Source organism: Henckelia pumila, chromosome 2 (genome assembly GCF_033568475.1).
Source record: "Henckelia pumila isolate YLH828 chromosome 2, ASM3356847v2, whole genome shotgun sequence".
Taxonomy (NCBI): domain Eukaryota; kingdom Viridiplantae; phylum Streptophyta; class Magnoliopsida; order Lamiales; family Gesneriaceae; genus Henckelia; species Henckelia pumila.
Genome location: NC_133121.1, coordinates 20029219 through 20052716, shown reverse-complemented (window position 1 = coordinate 20052716; position 23498 = coordinate 20029219). Strand labels below are relative to the sequence as shown.

Below are 23498 nucleotides of genomic sequence, written 5' to 3'. Positions count from 1 at the left end.
ATTTCATCAAGTTAAGGAGACCTAATATAAATAGTCATAAATTTATCAAGGATCCTAAAACTGAAGAAATACCCTTAGTGTCCACTTTCGGGGAAAATGAGATCTCAACCAGAAGGGCATGGGGTATTTGGGTCTATCTTACTGAGATGGACAAAGTCAAGTTTCCAAATTTTATCAGAATTCTGTGAATGGATCGTTCTTGTTAAACACAATGACAGGGAAAACTACAGCCTTTGCAGAAGAACTCTTTGAAAAGAAGAGAAATCTTTTGTGGAACAACAAGCTGCCGGGGAAGTAAAGAAACTCGCCGAAAATTTTGTAACATGGCTCATATTGGACGATGGTCAGAGAATATCTGCCCAGAATGCCCAAATCAGAAGGAGCCAGAATTTGGAAAAACCTTCAGACCCCGAATGGATCGAAAGGATTTTTCCGAGACAAGCAAATGTGGACAAGGACCACTGAAGATGCGTTTTCACAAGGGCCTACTTCAAAAGCAAAAGATGCCTCGACAACAATAAAGCATGCATGTGAGGAGAATAAAGTCAAAAGAAAGTGGCAGACATGTGATTCCTCCACTAGTAAAAGATGCCATCAATAATGGCATAAAGAATACAAGACAGCTGCCTCCTCCACTAGTAAAAGATGTCATCAATAATGACATAAAAAAATACAAGACAGCTGTAAGATTCCCTGAAGTTTCTCGATGAAACGAGTGGAACCTCAGCTATAAATACAAGTGTTCAAGGAAGCTGAAGACATCGATCATTCCCTTCAGTTTTCTTACAAATAAATTGTTGTAATATTTCTCTTTCTATTGTATTAAGTTTTCTTATGTATTTCAAGAACAAGGCTACTATGAGTAGCTAAACAAGTTGTCTTCTCCTCTTCAAAGGAGTTGATTTATGTAATAATATTATGTCTGAATAAATTTCCTAAATATCTTGTTCTTTCATGTTTATATTTTATAATTAAATTTATATACCATACGCCTTAAGGTAGAAAACGAATTAAGGCCGTGCTGGGTGTCGTTGAAGGAGCTTGTGCAGAAACCATCTGTTACGACTGCGTGGTTGGAGTGTGAGGTGCACTTCGTAAAACTCGGCAGGTATGACCCGACAACATTATGGTCAAAGAGGTATTTAAATTTAATTTATCTTTACGGAAGCATGTTAGACCCTAATCTGGAGTATATCGGCTGAAAACCTTGCGTAACTAATAGTCTTGCATGACCGGGACTGGTTCGATAGGTATAACAAAGCCACGTACAAAGAATTAGTTTTAATTATATTTTAATTCAAATATGGGGACCACTAGGGAGTAAAAATAAAAAAAATGGTGGGTAGGAAGTTAAGTTAAAGAGAAGTTTGGTAGTGGGGAGTTTAAAATAATTTGCCCTTGTAAATTAATGTAAAGTTACAGAATTCAGAACGGCTCAATTGCATAATGACCACTGGAATTCTTGCATAAACTTACACAAATAAAACAAAACAAAAAAAATTAAAGATGGAAGCAGGCAGTGGTGCTGACGCACGCGTGTTATATATTTCAACAAAAGTGGTCATCACTGCTTCATATTTTTATTAAAATTTTTTTATTATGTTTCCCCACCACAGCTCCATAAAAGCCAAGGAGGACGTCGCTCAGGGCACAACCCAAGAAGGGGTCCAAAATATTTTTTACTATTATATATATGTTGAGTTGGTGATTCATTGAAATTTAAAAAAAGAATCATTTCTCAATATTAAATAAAAACAATATCAGTTTGAATATTTTTTCTGTTTATAATAGAAGTTTGATATTCTCTGCAAGTTCAGTTTGACCAATTTAAATAATATCAAGAGACCTTTTGTAGTGACCCGCACCGTGATCACCTACTAATCAGAAGCTTAAGCATGCAATTAAATAATAATCTAAATCAGAGTAACTGCGGAATAAAAATGATACCAGGTAAGCAAAACCTAGTGGTCAACCCTGCTAACCAACCTTGGTCACCACTTAACCTCTCTGTCTCCAGGAGAACTACATGCAACTGCCCCATGGAATAAGGCATCCAGCCAACAGAAAACAACCGAAAGTGAGCCTAACATGCTCAGTACGAGAGTATGAGTATACACTATTATATGCGCATTTATGCAATGAACTGGGTACCAAGACAGTCAGGTCAAGAAACAAGCTCATAGACCGGGCCCAAGGTATATAGCACGTTGCGCCGTAGCCTCAGGAGATGGCTCATATATCCAGTGGATAATGGTGACCTGATACTAGTACATGTGTCCAACCATCACGGTGACCTGACACAAGACTTACGTATCCAACCATCCACAAACTCATAGGGTGAGCACCCTAATACAGGATACCTTTAAGGTAAAAGCTCAATATGCTCATGTATGCAACATACAGTCATGACATGTTGTATATAAAGGCATATAAAATATGCAATCATATAATCCATGCAAACACATAACATATAAAATATGCAATCACATAATCCATGCAAACACATAATACATGCATACTCAATCTTGATATCTCAAATAATACTTTCGTATCTTTCTAAGGCAGATCCTAGAAGCTCCCCCTCTAGGTCCAAGCCTACCATACAGCACTACAATGCAATAAAATAACCATGCATTATCTAGCATGCCAAATATCATCTACTAGACTCTAAAAGCCTTAATTAAACTATAGCCTACTCCTTATTTACTATAGGGAACCAAAGTCATACCATCGTCCGTCGTCAGCCCGCTGATGACGCTTGCCCCAGAACTTGGACATAGCCTAGCTACTACCCCTGGATGCCTCGCCAGAGCTCCGCCACCTGGCCACTACTGCGGACAATGTCTGCTATAAAAATACTACTTCCTACTCCAACTCTTAAAGAAAGAGTCCCGAATCCCTTAAAATAGAGCCATTACCGGGACAGGAGAGGATTGAATGATTTCAAAATGAGCCATCCTCGGCCCTATTTATAGAACTCGATCGGACGGTCCGATCCCCGGTTCGAACGGTTCGATCTGTGCATGGTGCACACGTAGCCTGCATGCAACTTCGGACGGTCCGATCTTCTCTTCGGATCATCCGATCCTACACGTCTGAGACACATGTAAAATCCTCCTTGCCACTTGTCCTGTTGACACATCGTACGGTCCGATCTACACTTCGGATCGTCCGATCCTACCATGTGACGTCAGCAATGATGTCATTGTCTACTCGAGATTTGGATACCTGTCACTGGGTGAGTTCGGACCATCCAATCCCTTGATCGGATCGTCCGATCTCACCAACTTCCGAACCCTTTTCAGATCCTCCGAAGTCCCTTATCAGAACCCAGTTCGGATCCTCTGAACTTTCCGAGCCCAATAAGCCCATTTAAGTATTTTCGGGCATTCTGGACCCAATTCCTTGTTCCGTTTGATCATATTAAAATCCATTAATCTTGATTTATTAAATCTAAACATGATTATCAACTTAATCTTGTAAAATAGAACCGGGCTACTACATTCTCCCCCTACTTAAGATATTTCGTCCTCGAACGATCTTAAGTATTGAATGCAGTTAACACTGAATATACATCTGAACATTTTAGAAGATATAACTGAAATACAAAAATTTTCAAAGAAACCCTGGAAAATTCTATACGCATACTGCTCTCAAGTTCCCAAGTGGCTTCTTCAGTGCCTTGATACTGCCACTGAACCTAGAACAAGAGAAATGATTCTTGTTGCATAAACTGTTTCACTGTCCAATAATCCAATTAGACCAATAATACTCTAAAGATATTTTTCTGGTAAATCAACTGTATCAATCCTTAGTTGAATTAATTTTGGTCCTAAAACTTGTCGCTCCCCTACTTATTCCCAGAACAGTGGAGTATGATATCATCATCCGTACAACGCCTCGATTGGTGTCACACCATTACTATTGTATGCGAAATCAATCAGTGGCAACTAATCTTGTCAGGCTGGACCAAAATCCAAAGAACATGCTCGCAACATGTCTTCAAAAGTACGAATCTTGCGCTCTGATTGCCCGTCAGTCTCTGGGTGATATGATGTACTCAAACTGAGAGTAGTACACATAGCGCGCTAAAGACTCCCCCAGAACCTGGAAGTAAACCTGGGGTCTCAATCGCTGACTACGCTCATAGGCACTCCATAACAATCTCCTGGATATACAAACGTGCATCCTATCAAAATTGTAGTCCCGGTTATAAGGAATGAAATGTGCTGACTTGGTGAGTCGGTCCACCACAACCTACATAGCATCACAATTCCTCGATGAAACCGGTAAATGGGTCACGAAGTCCATCGTGTTCAACTCCCATTTCCACTCAGGAATAGATAAATTGTGAAGCAACTCCCCAGGTCTTCGATGCTCTGCCTTGACCTGCTGACACACCAAACATTTAGAAACATACTGATACACACTTCTCTTCATTCCTTTTCACAGAACCTTGTACACAATTCCTTGTACACCGAAAGAATTCTCATACTTTATGACTAATACTTGTCATAACACCTGTGGCAACGTCGTTGTCTAAAATTCTTGATTTTCTGAACCCTTCATATTCTCCTTTTGGAAATATATATATATTCTGTTGATTCAAAAGTCGATTAGTACAATCTTTAGTATTATATAATGACATCTATCTCATAACCTGAGATAATACCCGAAAATGAGAATATTGATTATCCTTCCACGGATAATAATAATTCCTTTGCTGAATTATGACTTGAGCTACTTAGATGAACAAAACTGTTTCATCCTTCTTTGGCAAAGTTCATAATTCAATACAATCTAGCTAATCCCCCGACTTGATCTCATCGAATCAGACATATCAATGGCCTAACGCATCTAATAGTCATCCCGACAACAATTCCGCTAGACCTGGTAACTTTAGATCTCAGCTGCTGTCCTTTTTCCATGTCTAAACACTTGATGCTATCCTGTTAGTAACCACTAAAATTCAAATGCTTGCTAGATCAATTCTGACAATATATTCCCAGAAATATTGCAGAACATTTCTGAGAACTGAATATCTGAGTACTGTACTCATCCTATTAGTTCCTTATCACCAAGTAATGAACAATTTCAATCGTTCTTTTCTACGAATAACATTTACCTCCCCCATCATGGGGTTACAACATCTGTATCTACCATAAATTAAAAGTAAAATTTTTTATCAACTCTCCTTAAGTAGAAGGAAATCCAAAAGTTGAACTAGCATACTTCTTGGAAACAATTACGTCTATCACAGACTGCCTCAAATGATAGTCACAAATAGACACTGGGCACTAAACTTGCACCAGTTTAACTGACTATTTCAAAGCAAACATGAACACTTAAGTGCTCATCACTATCCAAGTGAATCCTCATACTGTCGAATCCATGCTATAACTTAGCAGGTTCATGACATCCGTCAAACCACTAACTAGATCAACCATCTGATAGATCTCAAACTCTTCTAATGAAAAATGTTCCTAGTCAGGAAACACGTATCCCATCATAGTCCTTATCTACCAGAAGATAAAGTATCTTTTCAAGGTTATAAAACTGACATTAAGTTATACTTTAACGTAACTGTTGTAATGATCTATAGACTGAGTAAATTTTTCATCCCCTTTTGAAGTACAAGAAACTTCCAGAATATCATTGGAAATATACTCCCCCAACTCTAGCCTTGATCAGAGTTAACGTCTCCTAGTGTAAGTCATCTCAATGTTCTGATAAAACTCATCTTTACTTGATAACCCATCAATCAAATTCCAATTCTTACAAGGAAATTTACCCAAGTAAATTCATCACTTAGAATTTCTTGTTCATCTAGTAATCAAGATCCTGATTAGGGGTGGGTTTACGGTATATCGTATAAAAAATATTGGTATGAAAAAAATTCATACCGATGCCGATATCGAAATTTAGAAATTTTTATACAGAAAAAATTCATACTCATACCGGATAGATACCGGAAAAACATTCGATATATCAAAAAAATGTCTATATATCAAAAAAATTTCGGTAAGATATACCAAAAAGTCGGTATTTTGGTTCGGTATCCCAGCCCTAATCCTGATTACTAGTTATATCTCTGATAGAATCAGACAATACTGGTCAAACCTCCTAGTTCTCCCACAGTATCACGTGCGAAGACTATCCGTCCAGAATATACACTTGTCAAGAAATCCTTTCAAGACTATTCTATCCACGAAATCACTATCTGTATCTCTGATAAAGTCAGAAGATAACTCATCTCATCCCTTGGCACCATCACCAAGAATAATATAAAGAAGACTCGAATAAAATCTGAATATTCTCCTGATAGTTATACTCATTGCTATGACTGTGCATACATCGAGACTGAGGTAAGCCTTCCTATAATGCCAAACTGGAACAGAAGAATCCTTCCAGAGTACACCGACATAAGGTCGCACTTACTAGACCATCTCAAACCCGACAGTCATCAGCATCCTGACATAACTCATCCATGAGTCTCTGATACTATATAACATTCCTATTCGGACCAAAATCATTGGTCAAGGAAAACTTTCATAATTTCACAAATGCACAACTCAAATCCCGATTTTGCAAACATCCGAAAATTCAATCTTGTTGAATACCAATTCAACTAAACTCTTGGATTAAATCCTCATAATCTCAAATCAAAGACCAAAACTTATCTGCTCAGAACGATTACTTGTCAATGAAAATCCCTTTCAAGACTAATTCTGACAGCAGCACATCTGTATCTCTAACAAAAAATAGACGATAACTAAACCCTGATACCACACCTGGTATCTATCCAATCCAAACCTATACCTTGTTGTGACTGTTTCCAAATCCCCAGACTGAGTAGCCCTTCTATATAGTCTCTGGAGCACAAAGGCCTCCAAATAATCTATGAAGTATGAAAACTTTCAGAGTAATACCGACTAAAGGTCGCACTTCCTCACGTCTAGTCCCGGTTACAGTCCACAACTCTTGGTATTACTTTACCTGGCACCCTAATGAAAATCTATCATCACAAGGTAACGACCTAAAGAGGTCAAAACAGCCAACTTGTTCTAAGGAAACCCGCCTAGAACAAATGCTCATGCCCCCTGATGAATCACATCATCCTTGGCAAACACTTGGTTTACTAGAATATTCTAGATAAAACATCTAGAACTATTCATTTAAAACATGCAAAATCCCAAGTATACATTTAAACAATTGATCAATCTTTTATTCAATGTAACCAAGATAATCTCAAAGATTACAATACTTGAACCACCAATCTAGGTTACAATATTTACAATCTCATGTAATACATAACTTAACCAAAAGATTACACTAAAAGATGTATAATACAACACAATCTTAGTACATCAAATACTGAATTCCTTAATACATCTGATTACAACTGAAATATTGTTTACAACAAAATACAGTATTTAAATTCCTACGGAAGTCTTTCATTCCGTCTACTGATCTTGACATGAAGTTTTTCGTCTGCTACTCATGTCAGCAGACCTTCTTCATCGCAAGATCTAAAAGATAAAATCTTGCTAATCTACCGGATCTTTCCAATATTGTTGGGTTCCTTATCTGGTAGATGAGACAAGATTTTCTTGACAATCTCTCCAACTACTAGTGAAGAGTCTTCGGGAGTGGCTTCCTTGGTTGACGCAAAATGGATGACTACGTGTCACACATTCCATTCAACCCTGAGAAGCACCTGGAGTACAAAACTGGATCTTCTCTTCCAGCTCCATCCTGCTTGGATCCACATAATACGAACCTCTGCTGCCAACCTTGGCAATGATGATCTTGGAAAAGCCTAAACATCTTGCTATTCCAATTCTTGATACTGCTATCGTCATTGAATCCAACTTGTAATCCTACAAAGGATAACCCAAAATCAATTATATGTCCCAAAGAATCTTATTTCATGCTCTGATACCATAAATGTAGTGACCCGCACCGTGATCACCTATTAATCAGAAGCTTAAGCATGCAATTAAACAATAATCTAAATCAGAGTAACTGCGGAATAAAAATAATACCAAGTAAGCAAAACCTAGTGGTCAACCCTGCTAACCAGCCTTGGTCACCACCTAACCTCCCTGTTCCCAGGAGAACTACCTGCAACTGCCCCATGGAATAGGGCATCCAACCAACAGAAAACAACTGGAAATGAGCCTAACATGCTCAATACAAGAGTATGAGTATAAAATATTATATGCGCATGTATGCAATGAACTGGGTACCAAGACACTCATGTCAAGAAACAAGCTCATAGACCGGGCCCAGGGTATATAGCACGCCGCGCCGTCGCCTCGGGAGGTGACTCATATACCCAGTGGATAATGGTGACCTGATAATAGTACATGTGTCCAACTATCACGGTGACCTGACACAATATTTACGTATCCAACCATCCACAAACTCATAGGGTGAGCACCCTAATACAGGATACCTCTAAGGTAAAGGCTCAATATGCTCATGTATGCAACATACAATCATGACATGTTGTATATAAAGGCATATAAAACATGCAATCACATAATCCATGCAAACACATGATACATGCATACTCAATCTGAATATCTCGAATAATACTTTCGTACCTTTCTAAGGCAGATCCTAGAAGCTCCCCCTCTAGCTCCAAGCCTATCATGCAACACTACAATGCAATAAAATAACCATGCATTATATAGCATGCCAAATATCCTCTACTAGGCTCTAAAAGCCTTAATTAAACTATAGCCTACTCCCTATTTACTATAGAGAACCAAATCCATACCTTCGTTCGTCGTCAGCCCGCTGATGACGCTTGCTTCAGAACTTGGGCATAGCCTAGTTACTACCCCTGGACGCCTCGCTAGAGCCCCTCCTCCTGGCTACTATTGCGGACACTGTCCGCTATAAAAATACTACTTCCTACTCCAAATCTTAAAGAAAGAATCCCGAAGCCCTTAAAATAGAGCCATTATCGGGAGAGGAGAGGAGAGGATTGAATGATTTCAAAATGAGCCATCCTCGGCCCTATTTATAGACCTCGATCGGACGGTCCGATCCCTGGTTCGGACGGTCCAATCTGTGCATGGTGCACACATAGCCTGTATGCAACTTCGGACGGTCCGATCTTCTCTTCGGATCGTCCGATCCTACACGTCCGAGACACTTGTAAATTTCTCCTTGCCACTTGTCCTGGTGACACATCGGACGGTCCGATCTACACTTCGGATCGTCCGATCCGACCATGTGACGTCATCAATGAAGTCATTGTCTACTCGAGATTTGGACACCTTTCCATGGGTGAGTTCGGACCGTCCGATCCCTTGACTGGATCGTCCGATCTCACCAACTTCCGAACCCCTTTTAGAGCCTCCGAAGTTCCGGGCATTCTGGACCCAATTCCTTGTTCCGTTTGATCATATTAAAATCCATTAATCTTGATTTATTAAATCTAAACATGATTATCAACTTAATCTTGTAAAATGAAACCGGGCTACTACACATTTGGTTTGTTAAATTTGGAATAGTTAAAGAATGATTCTTTAACTTGCTTAATGTAATCTTGGATGGAGTTTCAACAATTTTTTCAGTAACGATGGACGTTCAGATATTAATGGCGATGAGGTGTGTTCAAACTTGATTGTCGTGAGATGCTATTTGAAAAAAATAAAAAAAGGCAACTGATATGCTACAATGTTTGATAAAACTTAATGATTTATTCCCCAAGAAGATTTTTTAATAATACCAATAATAGTTGCATTAGTGGAAAAAAAAATGCTTATCAAAGTTGAAGGTAATAAAAAATTATCTTCAATCTATAATTTCACGGGATAGACTAATTAAATGGCTAACTATATTATATATTGTCAAAGACATTTTTTAAAAACTTTCTTATTTAGATTTGATAAATATTTTCACCTTTAAAATATCTAGAAGAGTAATATTTATGTAATTATTTCAAGGGAAAATTGCATATATCACCCCCTGTGAAATCCCGAGTTTGCTAATAACTCCCTATGAAATTTTTTTAAGCTAATAACCCCCTGTGATTCTAGATTTGTAGCATACACACACTTTTCAGTTAAAAATTGACAAAAATAACCTTGCTTAAATAATTAATTAAATTAATTTTGTTTTATAATTCTATATTTAATTGAGTAAAATAATCAAATTTTATTTAAATAGCTATGAAAATTATATATAATTATTTTATCATAATATTTGTCATACACGAAATATATTTTAATATTAAATTATCTTATAATATTAAGGGCATTTTAGTCATTTTTTATCCAGGAGGGGGTGTATGCTACAAATTTAGAATCATAAGGGGCTTCTAGCTCAAAAACTTTTCATAGGGGGTTATCAGCAAACACGCGATTTCACAGGGGTGATATATGCAATTTACCCTTATTTCAAATATTTGTTAACTTGTATTGATGTAATATATTGTTTCAGGTGTATTTTTATATTGTTTATCATATTTGTTATTTGAGAACTGAAATTTATGGTTACTTACCACACTAAGAGGACTGATTTTTTACTTTTTTATTCAGGTCCTATCGAACAAAAGTACGACACTGTTCCCAACCTCACCTAAACTGAACTGGCATACTCTCACTATCCTTATATCGCAACTGCACTTATAGTTAAAAAGTAAAAGAATTTTAACCAATACATTTGAGTAATCACATGAGTACAACAAGTGAGTAATATGGTGTGTTTATAAATATTATATGTGAAAAAGTGGGTGCCCTGCTAGCCAACTTGTGGCTAAGGGCCTTTATGACTCTATTTGTAAACAATCTTTGTTTAATATAATTTACACTCTTCATTGGCATTTATTTTATCTTTTATCATATTGTTATGTTGTGACGTAATATACGATATTTAGATAAAGACCTTGAATATACTAAAGTGCATGTAAGATGTGATAGTGGATATGGATGACTATAATGAAACACATCTTGTAAATCACTGTATATTCTAAACCAGTTCCAAGTCAATTGAGCCGTCCGCAATAAGGATAAGGATCGCTCGAGATTGAGACTAGCATTTCTGCATTTGCGATGCCGAGTACCACGTTTCATTGGTATGGAACATAGAAATGTTTGAAGCATGCAAATGGATATTCATTGGATGGATGATCGAACTACCCTGTTAGGACTTTCCAAGTGGTTTTCACTAATTGAGTGGATAAGTCCGTGATTTTGGTTGTACACCATTAGTCCTTACTACATGAAACATCATGGAGACTCTATATTCTAGTACTGTACTTTGACTCGTTTACCGACTTCATGAGGGTCATAAGGTGTCGAGATTGGGTACAGTAACGACACATATAGGAGTCAATGTTTTGTTGTCAAGGATTCACCACACGCTTGCGAGTGTGGATATCCTATGCGATCTGAGGAGATATTAGTGTGATAAATCTCTGGCCAGAGTACATGATGTGCTTTAGGTTACTTGGTTTCCTAGTTGCACATGTGATGTCACTATTTGATCTTCAAGATGCATTGCATAGTTATCGAATCTCGAACGACTCTCGATATACCAATGGTTTTTGATTCGATCGGGATACATGGATGAAGGGACCGTACTGTACGCTAACCAAAACCCACTGATTCTTGCAGGCACTATCAGTGATACCTAGGGAATCATGGGGCGATGCTGCTAGGCGCTCTTACCATGATTCGATGGGCAAGTCGGAAATTGCTGTTTCGAGTCACAAGGAGTTGTGAGCCCACGGCTAGCTGTATCCCTGAATCATTGAGGGTTACACAAGTAATAGATTTCTAATCCCCGTTGAGATAGTTAAATTTAATGAGTTAAATTTAGCGAACGAGAAGTAGGACTTCTTATTGATGAATAGAGGGAGTGAGATTTCCTAAAATGACATAGGGATGCCATTTTTGAAAACCACTGAATTCGGATTCAGAAAATTTATCTTGACTTTAAAATATGCAGAAAAGGTTTATGAACACATTGGTAAAATTGGTTTATCAATTTGAGTCACGATGAATTTTATATTAATTTCTAAACATGAGGGCTTTGCTTGTCAGGCTTGAACTTATGACTAATGGGCCCTAAGATGTTAGCAGCCCATGTTATAAATAAGTTATTGCAGTACAGAAATTAAAAAGGAGAGCTCATAATTTTCAAAACCTAGAGAGCACTCTCCCTAGGTTGGCCGCTCCCTCCCCTCTTTTGTTCGAAAATTCCAGTCTGCAATTTTCGAAATTGCAGTCTGGTTTAACAGATCAGATCTGTTATTTTCTTTTCATAGAAACTTCTGATAGACTTTCTACTGCAGTCTGTCAGAGGGTTTAGATTTCTGTTCATGGACCTAATTCAAGAGTTGATCGAGTCATCAGTTCCTGGGAGTCCATAACCTCAAGTTGAGACTTGAGAGGTAAAATTTAATTCTTGTTTTATTTTACTCATTCGTTTTAATCGTTAGGATTTGATACCCACACCCACGATCTGGAATCGTTCCAGATCAGAAAATAAAAATTTTTAAACCTTCCGCTGCTACGGGTATCAGATCTGATTGATTCGAGAACATGTTCCAACAGTGGTATTAGAGCCAGGTTTCTCTCAGATATAACGATTAAAATTATCTCGATTGTACATAGCCAGATAGCCTCGGTTTTTCAGAAAAAAAAAAATTCTGGACTGCCCGCTGCCCTTTGGCTGCGCGCGACTGGGCTCGCACAGCAGCCCAGAGTGCTGGGCTAGGGCAAGTGTTGCCCTAGCCCAGCATAGCGCTGGGCCATCGCCTAGCCCAGCGGGCAGCTGGGCAGGGTGGGGGGCTGCCCGGGATCGTCACGGGCGGCCCCAGAAATTATTATTTTTATTTTTATATAATTTTGGAAATTATGAATTTCGGCCCGTTAATAGTTATTGGGCCCAATTTTTGGCCCGATCGAAAATTGTTTCAGTTGGTCCACGAGGCAATGGGTCAAAATTGTTTGAACCCAAAATTTTAAAAAAATTAATTATTTTTGTACAATTGATTATAAAATATGATTTTATATATAAAATTAGATTTTATGTATAAAATATGATTTTATGGATAAATTAGATAAAATATGATTTTATATATAAAATGGGATTTTATGTATAAAATATGATTTTATCTATTTACAATTATTGTCATTTTGAATTGCATGTTATCCAATCATTTAATTGAATTAAATAATTGGATAAAAGGTTGATCGATTGCCATGACCAATTTTTTAGGTGTATGTTAGGTTGTTTACATTTGATTTTTATTATTGTTGTTGGGTTTTATTAATGAGCTTGTATTATGGCTCAATTTGAATTGTCATTTGTAATAAAAGTGGGCCTGATTTATGGCCCGTTCCCACCCTTAAATATGTATCCCCTATTTGTCATCGAAATTTATTGTAAATTTATTAGACTTAGTGGGAGATAAAGATTTGAAGACAATGGTGGGCCCAACAGACGATAAAGACCGAAGAAATATAAATTGGAAGCTCAATGTAATAGGATTGCATTGCATACTTGCATATCACCTAGGATTGGACTTAGACGCATGATTGGCAACCACAGGTCGATTAGATCTAGGCATCTATCATCCTTTATTTAATATTTGATATTATTGTTGTATGCATATTTAGACTAAATTTCATGAATCCCGCAAGCATACAAATTAATTAAATGATGAGACAAACTTTCAAAATTAAAATCTCTCATTTTAAATATGATTTAAAATTAATATCAAGTTTAATAAAAGGGAAATTAAATATAGTTTATATTTTCCCACCTTCCATCAACTATCAATGCATGATAGATGCTACCCGCGACCGTGGTCCATCTCATATTATTGGGAAGGCCCGTTCGCCGAAAAGCTGTGCATTGAGTAGACAATTGTTGTAAGTTGGGTGGAACTCCCATGGGATCACCTCATATTATTGGGGGTCCACGTGGCGACCGTCCATCACAACTTAATATTGATGGGTCAACTTGACATATCACTTTAAACAGCGTCATATTATTGGACCCTTTATTGGATATGAGGTAAAAACATGGAGGTTGCTCTAGCAGCAATTGAACTCTACCTTTTTAAAATTATAATTGGCTGATTTTATTCGGATTTATAATTTGTAAATTGGGCTCCATGTTCCTACTAAAGAAAATGGTTTTCTCGTTTTTACTAGAGGGTGGTGAAATCGTTAAAATAGTGGGAGAGTAATTCATAAAATAAAATTTGCCTTATTTTATGTCTTATTAAATTAATTAAACAATCACTGATTATTGTTTGTTATTTTTCAGTATATCTTTATGATGAATTCGCGTAATCCACTCTTTTCCATTCTCGAACAAAACAAACTGACTGACGCAAACTATACGGAATGGTTTCGTAAGTTGAAGATTGTTCTATGCTCGGAAAATATTTTCTACGTGTTAGAAAAGTCTCCTCCGAAGGAAGCCCCGACTGATGTGAGTCCAGAAGAGTTGGCCAAACTTGATAAATGGTGGGACCATGATATCAAGGCCAAATGCTACATGCAGGCTTCGATGTCTGATGAACTTCAGAGACGATTTGAGAATGCAGTGAATGCTGCTGACATTCACAAGACCCTCAAGGAACTTTTTTGGGCTCAGTCGAGATCTGAGCGGTACGCCACTGTCAAAGAGCTAATGACATGTCGCATGCGAGATGGGACTTCGGTTCGTGAACATGGGGTACACATGATTTGGCTCATTGAAAAATTGGTGACTCTCGAGTTGACATTGGAGCACGAACTGTGTGTGGACTTACTGCTTGTTTCTCTTCCTTCATCGTTTGACGGTTTTGTGGTGAACTTTAATATGAACAAGCTAGAGGCCACCCTTGAAGAGATGATCAATATGCTTGTCACTTATGAGGCCACATTCAAGAAGGATAAACCGGTTCTCTTGGTGAGCTCCTCTTCTTTTTCTAAGAAGGGGCCAAGTGCAAAGGGTAAGAAACGTTCTGCTCCACCCAAGAAAACTGGGCCCAAGAAGAAGCACAAGACCAAAGCTTCTAACATGGACAAGTCTGAAGATGTTTGTCATCACTGCAAGAAATCCGGTCATTGGAAACGTAACTACAAGGAATATCTCGAGCAGTTGCGAACTGCGAAGGGTATGTTTTATATTGAAATAAATGTTTCACTTAATACTACTTCTTGGGTATTGGATACCGGATGTGGATCTCACATTTGAAATGATTTGCAGGTGATGTCAAGAAGTCGTAAGCTGAGGATGGGTGAGACCCAGTTGAGGCTCGGAAATGGTTCCAGAGTTGAAGCCAAAGCTGTGGGAGATGTTTGTTTAGTTTTGCAGAACAATTTTAAGTTATTTCTGAGAGATGTTTTATTTGTGCCAGATTTGGTTAAAAACATTATTTCTGTTTCTATGCTTGAAAGAGATGGTTTTTCTTGCAATTTTGTGAATGAGATTTGCAATATTTACAAGAATGAATGTTTGATTGGATGTGGACAACTTGAAAATGATCTATATAACTTAAAATTAAAAGACGTATCAGTTAATTATGTTGATAAACCGAAAACAACAATAAAAAGGAAAAACGATAGTCAAAACCCAGCAAACCTTTGGCATGCTAGGCTAGGTCATATTTCCTCACGGAGGATGAACAAGCTAGTGAGAGAGGACATGTTTGATATGTCAGATATAAAATCTCTACCTACTTGTGAGTCTTGCCTGAAAGGAAAAATGACTAAAACACCTTTTAAGGAAAATCCTGAGCGTAGTCAAATCTATTGGATCTGATCCATACAGATGTTTGTGGACCATTTAGTATTGGTACTAAATATGGTCACACCTACTTTATTACCTTTACTGATGTTTATTCTAGGTATGAGTATTTATATTTAATGAAATATAAGTCTGAATCATTTGAAAAATTCAAAAAATTCAAGACTGAAGTAGAAAATCAGCTAGGTAAAAGTATTAAAGTACTTCGATCTGATCGAGACGGTGAATACTTGAGTACCGAGTTTTTAGACTATCTGAAAGAAAATGGAATTCTTTCTCAGTGGACTCCTCCTGCGACACCTCAGCTTAATGGTGTTGCAGAGCGTCGTAATCGAACTCTGTTGGACATGGTTCGATCTATGATGAGCTTCACTGAGCTCCCACCTTCATTTTGGGGCTATGCACTTGAAACAGCGGTATTTTTGTTGAACAATGTTCACACTAAAGCAGTGAATAAAACTCCATACGAATTATGGACTGGCAAAACTCCTAAGTATTCGTACTTGAGGATTTGGGGATGTCCTGCTTACGTGAAGCAGACTGTGGGAGATAAGTTGGATAGTCGATCCGCCTTATGTTATTTTGTAGGGTATCCGAAGAATTCGATCGGATATTACTTCTATCATCCTACTGAAATAAAAGTGTTTGTTTCTAGGAATGCCACCTTCCTTGAGAAGGAATTCTTACTTGAAAGAAAAGGCAAAATGATGGAACTCGAAGAAGTTCGAGAAGAACCCGAGATACAAAATAACAACCCCACACCTCAGGAACCAATAAATGACATGCCACTTCTTAGAAGATCCGAAAGGGCTTCTGGACCTCCTGTTCGAATTAATCTCCTACTTGAAGGGGATCAAAGTAAACCCGACGTTGGATGTGATCCAAAAAACTTCAAGGAGGCAATTTCTGATGCCGATTCGAATTTATGGCTTGAAGCCATGCAGTCTGAAATAGACTCCATGCATGCAAATCAAGTTTGATCTTTAGTAGATCCTCCCGATGGAATTATTCCTATAGGGTGTAAATGGATCTACAAAATAAAACTTGGGCCCGATGGTAAGGTGCTGACCTACAAGGCACGATTGGTCGCAAAATGTTATACACAAAGACAAGGTGTTGACTATGATGAAACCTTTTCACCAGTCGCAATATTCAAGTCCATAAGAATCTTAATTGCCATAGCAGCATGATATGACTATAAGATATGACAGATGGATGTGAAGACTGCGTTTCTTAATGGAAACATTAAGGAAGAGATCTATATGATGCAGCCCGAGGGATTCACATCCATGGGAAGCGAGCATAAGGTATGCAAACTTCAGAGATCAATTTATGGTCTCAAACAGGCGTCAAAAAGTTGGAACCAAAAATTTGATGAAACAATAAAAGATTTTGGTTTCATCAAGAATCCGGAGGAACCGTGCGTGTACAAGAAAATAGTTAAGGATGTTGTGACATTCTTGATGCTTTATGTTGACGACATCCTACTCATTGGAAATGATGTAGGGATGTTGCAGCCAACAAAGATATGGTTATCAGGTAGATTTTCGATGAAGGACTTAGGTGAGGCGTCCTATATTCTAGGAATACAGATCTATAAAGATAGGTATAAGAGAATGATAGGACTCACTCAAGCGACCTACATCGACACCATATTGAAGAGGTTCTCTATGGATGAGTCCAAGAGAGGACATCTACCTATGTGTCATGGAGTTTCTTTATCCAAGTCAATGTCTCCCAAGACTGACAAAGAAATAGAGAAAATGACACACGTACCATATGCGCCAGTTATAGGTAGTATCATGTATGGGATGATATCTACCAGACCGGATGTAGACTTTGCTCTGAGTGTCACGAGCAGATATCAAGCCAACCCCGGTCAAATGCATTGGAAAGCTGTGAAGGATATTCTTAGGTACTTGAGAAGGACTAAGAATATATTCATGGTTTATGGGGGAAGAGAATTGAAGTTGGAAGGCTATACCGACTCTAGCTTCCAAAGCGACATGGATGACTCGAAATCAACCTCTGGATTTGTATTCATGCTCAATGGCGGTGCTGTCTCTTGAAAGAGTTCCAAGCAGGACACCACAGCGGATTCCACCACTGAGACAGAGTACATTGCAGCATCAGCTGCTGCTAAAGAGGCCGTTTGGATGAGGAATTTCGTCCAAGAGTTGGGGGTCATTCCTGAAGCTGTTGGTCCAGTCCCGGTGTACTGTGACAACACTGGTGCCATTGCTCAGGCAAAGGAACCAAGGTCTCATCAAAGATCCAAACACATACTGAGGAAATACCACATCGTCCGGGATATCGTGGAAAGAGGAGACATTACTGTCGAGAGAGTGGCCTCTGCAGACAATATCGCTGATCCACTTACTAAGCCCTTGCCAGGACCATTATTTGAGAAACATCGCGAAGCAATGGGACTACGTAGTATGACTAGTTGGCTTTAGGGCAAGTGGAAGATTGAAAGAGTGGGTGCCCGGTTAGCCAACTTGTGGCTAAGGGCTTTTGTGACTCTATGTGTAAACAATCTTTGTTTAAAATAATTTACACTTTTATATTGGCATTTACTTTATCTTTTATCATATTATTATGTTGTGACGTACTATACGATGTTTAGATAAAGACCTTGAATATATTAGAGTACATGTAAAATGTGATAGTAGAATTGAATGACTATCATGAAACACATCTTATAATCACTGTATATTCTAAACAGTTCCTAGTCAATTGAGTCGTCTGCTAATAAGGATAAGGATCGCTCGAGATTGAGACTAGCATTTGCGATGCGTAGTACCACGTTTCATTGGTATAGAACATAGAGGTGTTCGAAGCATGCAAATGGATATTCATATGATGGATGATCGAACTACGCTATTCGGACTTTCCAAGTGGTTATCATTAATTGAGTGGATAAGTCCGCGGTTTTGGTTGTACACCATTAGTCCTTACTACTTGAAACATCATGGAGACTCTATATGCTAGTACTGTACTTTGACTCATTTACCGACTCTATGAGGGTCATCAGGTGTCGAAATTGGGTACAGTTACGACACATATAGGAGTCAATGCTTTGTTGTCAAGGATTCACCACACTCTTGCGAGTGTGGATATCCTATGCGATCTGAGGAGATATTAGTATGACAAATCTCTGGCCAGAGTACATGATGTGCTTTAGGTTACTTGGTTTTCTAGTTGCACATGCGATGTCACTATTTGATCTTCAAGATGCATTGCATAGTTATCGAATCTCGAACGACTCTCGATATACCAATGGTTGTTGATTCGATCGGGATATATGAGGACCGTACTGTACGCTAACCAAAACCCACTGGTTCTTGCAGGCACTATCAGTGATACCTAGGGAATCATGGGGCGATGTTGCTAGGCGCTCTTACCATGATTCGGTGGGCAAGTCGTAAATTGTTGTTCCGAGTCACAAGGAGTTGTGAGCCCACGGCTAGCTGTATCCCTGAACCATTGAGGGTTACACAAGTAATAGATTTCTAATCCCCATTGAGATAGTTAAATTTAATGAGTTAAATTTAGCAAACGAGAAGTAGGACTTCTTATTGATGAATAGAGGGAGTGAGATTTCTTAAAATGACATAGAGATGCCATTTTTGGAAACTACTGAATTCGGATTCAGAAAATTTATCTTGACTTTAAAATATGCAGAAAAGGTTTCTGTACACATTGGTAAAATTGGTTTATCAATTTGAGTCATGATGAATTTTATATTAATTTCTGAACATGCGGGCTTTGCTTGTCAGACTTGAACTTATGACTAATGGGTCCTAAGCTGTTAGTAGCCCATGTTATAAATAAGTTATTGCAGTACAGAAATTAAAAAGGAGAGCTCATAATTTTCGAAACCTAGAGAGCATTCTCCCTAGGTTGGCCGCCCCCTCCCCTCTTCTGTTCGAAAAATTCCAGTCTGCAATTTTCGAAATTGCAATCTGGTTTATCTGATCAGATCTGTTATTTTCTCTTCGTAGAAACTTCTGATAGAATTTCTAGTGCAGTCTGTCAGAGGGTTTAGATTTCTGTTCGTGAACCTGATTCAGGAGTTGATCGAGTCATCAGTTCCTGAGATATACAAGAAGATCAGATTTATCTGTTGGAGTCCATATACAAGAGGTAAAATTTAATTCTTGTTTTATTTTACTTATTCGTTTTAATCGTTAGGATTTGATACCCACACCCACGATCTGGAATTTTTTCAGATCAGAAAATAAAAATTTTAAAATTTTCCGCTGCTACGGGTATCAGATCTGACAAATCCGAGAACATATTCCAATAATATGGTACCATTTGTCAATATTTTTGTATTACATGTGCTTGCTCATGGATACCAAGGTGTGGCTTGATTCAAACTGGTGGCTAAATGTGACTTACATTTGAAGTATAATTCACAATAATTGCAGTATTAAAATTAGAAAGAATATTGGGTTTTGGAATCTGATTTTTTAATGGCGATTTTGAAGTATAACGAACATATTGGCTAATAAGAATATTGTAAAATATTGGGTTATCAAATGGTGATTTTTTTAAGTATAAAGAGTTTTCCGAGTTTCGATGGTGATTCACTTATTTTTGAAGCATACAGGAGGAACTTGGGCACTTTGTTCTCTGCACTGACGAGTGACGAAACAGCGTTTACAATGAAGTTTTGAGTGAAAAATCGAGTTGATCATTTGAGGTCCAATTGTTAATACCAAGTTTTATATTTGATTGCTATGTATATATTACCACACTTGTTTTATTATCAAGTTGGCTAATTAGAATTGGTGAAGATTAAAATATTGATAGCTTAATGTTTTATTGATATGCAGTGTGTTGTGGATTGTATCCTGCTTTGGGTTGGGTAAGAGAATAAAACATGAAATGAATGTGAAGTACACAGCTTTTGCTATCATTACTCTTTCATCAATTTGGTGAATTCCAACAGTAAAGAAACAAAACTTAATGCCAAAAAAGGGGGGAAATATCACAAGAAGATACAAACTCTAATCCTCTGTACAAGTTAGAGGACCCTTGTTCTTCTTCATCTTCTTCCTTTTGCTGTTCTTGAGCTTGTCACACAAGTATGCCTTTTCCAACAACTCCACCCGGTTCGTTAAAGCATCGAGCATCTGCAACTGCATCTCATTTCGCTCATTCAACTGAGTCATCATAAGCATCATTTTCTTGTTATCCTCCATCATTTGCTCTAACAGCCCACATCTCCTCTTATTGTGGTCCTCTTTCTCCATGACTACCATATCCTCCTCGTTTCTCTCGACCAACGTCTCCTTTGTCGTCTCCGCCCTTTCCACACCAAAATCAAAATTCTGGGGAGTTTCTCTCACACCTTTCATCTCTTGACTCGCTTTCACCACATCAACGGGAACATCAACACTCTCGGCATCCAGATGCTCTCTTTCGACTTCCAATGTCTTGTCTTCTACTTCGAGAGTGTCTCCGTCTTTCAATTCCTCCCTCAAATCACACAATTTTTCTCCACAATCATCAGAATATGCCAACATTATTTCCTTCACAGTATCTGCATCACCTTCAAGATTTTTGGTAGTCCCTTGTACAGGACAAGTTTCTGGATTCAGTTCAACCTCGGAAGTAACTGGAACACCAGAGTTTGCCAGAAACTCGCAACTTTCAATAGCATCATCCTCCTTTCCCACTCCATTGATCATATCCTTCCGATTACACTGGACCAACATCTCTTTCACGCTCTCCAAATTGTCTCCATCGAATTCGATATTCTTCTCAGTCTCCGTCTCAACATGAGTTTCTTCATTGGGATTCACCTCGGAAGCAACCAAAACATCCAATCCCTCCATCTTCTCACATTCTAGTATCTCACCATTCAATCCCTTCGATTCTTCTCCCAAATCATCAGAATTCTCGGGATTTTCTTCAGGAGAAAGCTCAATCCCCACGAATTCTGCATCAGGGACCGCAGCTTCTACCTCTCCACTTACAATTTCCAGTACCTCGTCGTCGACAGAATCAGGGGCACAGATAGCATCAATCTTCTCCTGCAAGGCGATCGCCTTTCTCGTCACGCCCTTCCTGCAGATCCTAATCCCCCAATCGATTCCCCTGATTCCATCCAACCTGAGCAGCAAATTCATCAAGCCCTCACTCATCCTCAGCCTCTCCCTCTCGTTTCCCTTGATCATCTCCACCACCTCATCTCTCAACAGCCTCGCCTCAATCTCATCAACCTGAGCTTTGATCTCCTTGATCTTCCTGACGCTCTTCCGGACGAAAAATCCCCTGAACACCTTCTGAATTCTCAGAGCAGACTCCGAGCGTCGATCGGAACCAGATCCAAAGAACCGAACAGGAATCTGGACAACTTTCCTACCTGATTTCTTCTCCGCCGGCGGCTGCCCATTAGCATAGGCCGAGTGGCGTGCTTGTCGGGTCGGATCAACCGGGTAAACGGGCACTCCGAAGAGAGAAGGATTATAAGGATACGATCGACGATGCGGCGCGGGTCCTTCGTACCGTGATCGGAACGGACTATCCATTTGACAACCGAATTGATTTTGATTTTGATTTTGATTTTGATTTTGAAGTTGAATGCACAAAAGATTGTTTCCTGGTTGAATTGATTGAAGCAGACATATTTATAGGGCAAATTGTTGGCTTTTGGGATTCGAATTTTGAAGAACCTTCGGGAGAGATTTCTCAAGAGGCAGGGGAAATCCGAAACCTCTGGAAGCTCCGGGAGATCTATTCCCTTGTGTTTTTTTTGTTTCGTTTAACCTTTTCTTTTTCCAATTTAAATTATTAGTTCCATTAATAATTGAGAACATAAACTAGTGATCGACGAAATAATTGAATCAAATCGAGTCGAGTCATGTTTTTGATTTTTATTTTTTACTTTGTTTATAATTGATTCGAATTCGAGTTTTACTTGTGTAATACATTGATGGGTCACGAGCTTATTCAAAATTTTATCGAACCTAAAAAAAATTAATGAATTTAAATATCAATTTAATTCATAAAACTAAAATTTAACATTCTTATTAAAAATTTTAATTTTATTCTAATAAATAAATTGAATAGATGTTTATATATTTGTCGTAAATGAAAACGTAAAACTATAAATCAAATATCAAAACTAATATTTTTTAAATTAAAATCTGACTGATGAGCCTACTTACTAACATGTTCACAAAATAACGAGCCGAATTGCAAAGCTTTATGTTGCTTCGTTTATCACGAGTCTGATTTAAACGAGTTCAAACGAGTTTTTATCGAATATTATATATGTTTCATTCACTCATTTTGCTTCATTCTTCGTGTTCCAAGATTTCTGAAATGATACTGTTATGATTTGATTTTGAAGTGAGAATAAATATGATAAGTTATGACCTTATACGATGGGTATAAAATCGTACTTATGAACCTGTATGATGTGTATAAAATCGTACTTATGGCCCTCAACAACGGGTATAAAACCATAATGTATGGCACCCACCGATACAATGGTTTCGCCCTTTATATGAGTAACATATATGAGACAGAAAAATGAAGCATGAATGATTAGATGAAATTTCAGTACCTTCTATATGTTTATGTTATGTTTCTGATACGATTTAATGCTTTATTTGAATTCTGTTTATGCCATGTTTTGACTCATGTAGTGACACGTCATGCGACATGTCACATCCAGAATTATATTTTATATATATGTAACCCTGTTATGTAGT

General features: G+C 38.0%; 1 protein-coding gene across 1 annotated transcript; it reads right to left on the bottom strand.

Moving 5' to 3' along the window:
- Nucleotides 1-20662: 20662 nt before the first annotated feature.
- On the bottom strand, nucleotides 20663-22427 carry LOC140882203 (uncharacterized). Its single transcript, XM_073288036.1, has one exon. It carries the CDS (start codon nucleotides 22308-22310, stop codon nucleotides 20784-20786), a length of 1527 nt encoding a protein of 508 aa, XP_073144137.1. The 5' UTR covers nucleotides 22311-22427; the 3' UTR covers nucleotides 20663-20783.
- Between the last annotated feature and the right edge of the window lie 1071 nt (nucleotides 22428-23498).

Bases quoted from the DNA above. Each gene is read 5' to 3' on its own strand.
- LOC140882203 (XM_073288036.1), bottom strand. From the start codon at position 22,310: ATGGATAGTCCGTTCCGATCACGGTACGAAGGACCCGCGCCGCATCGT.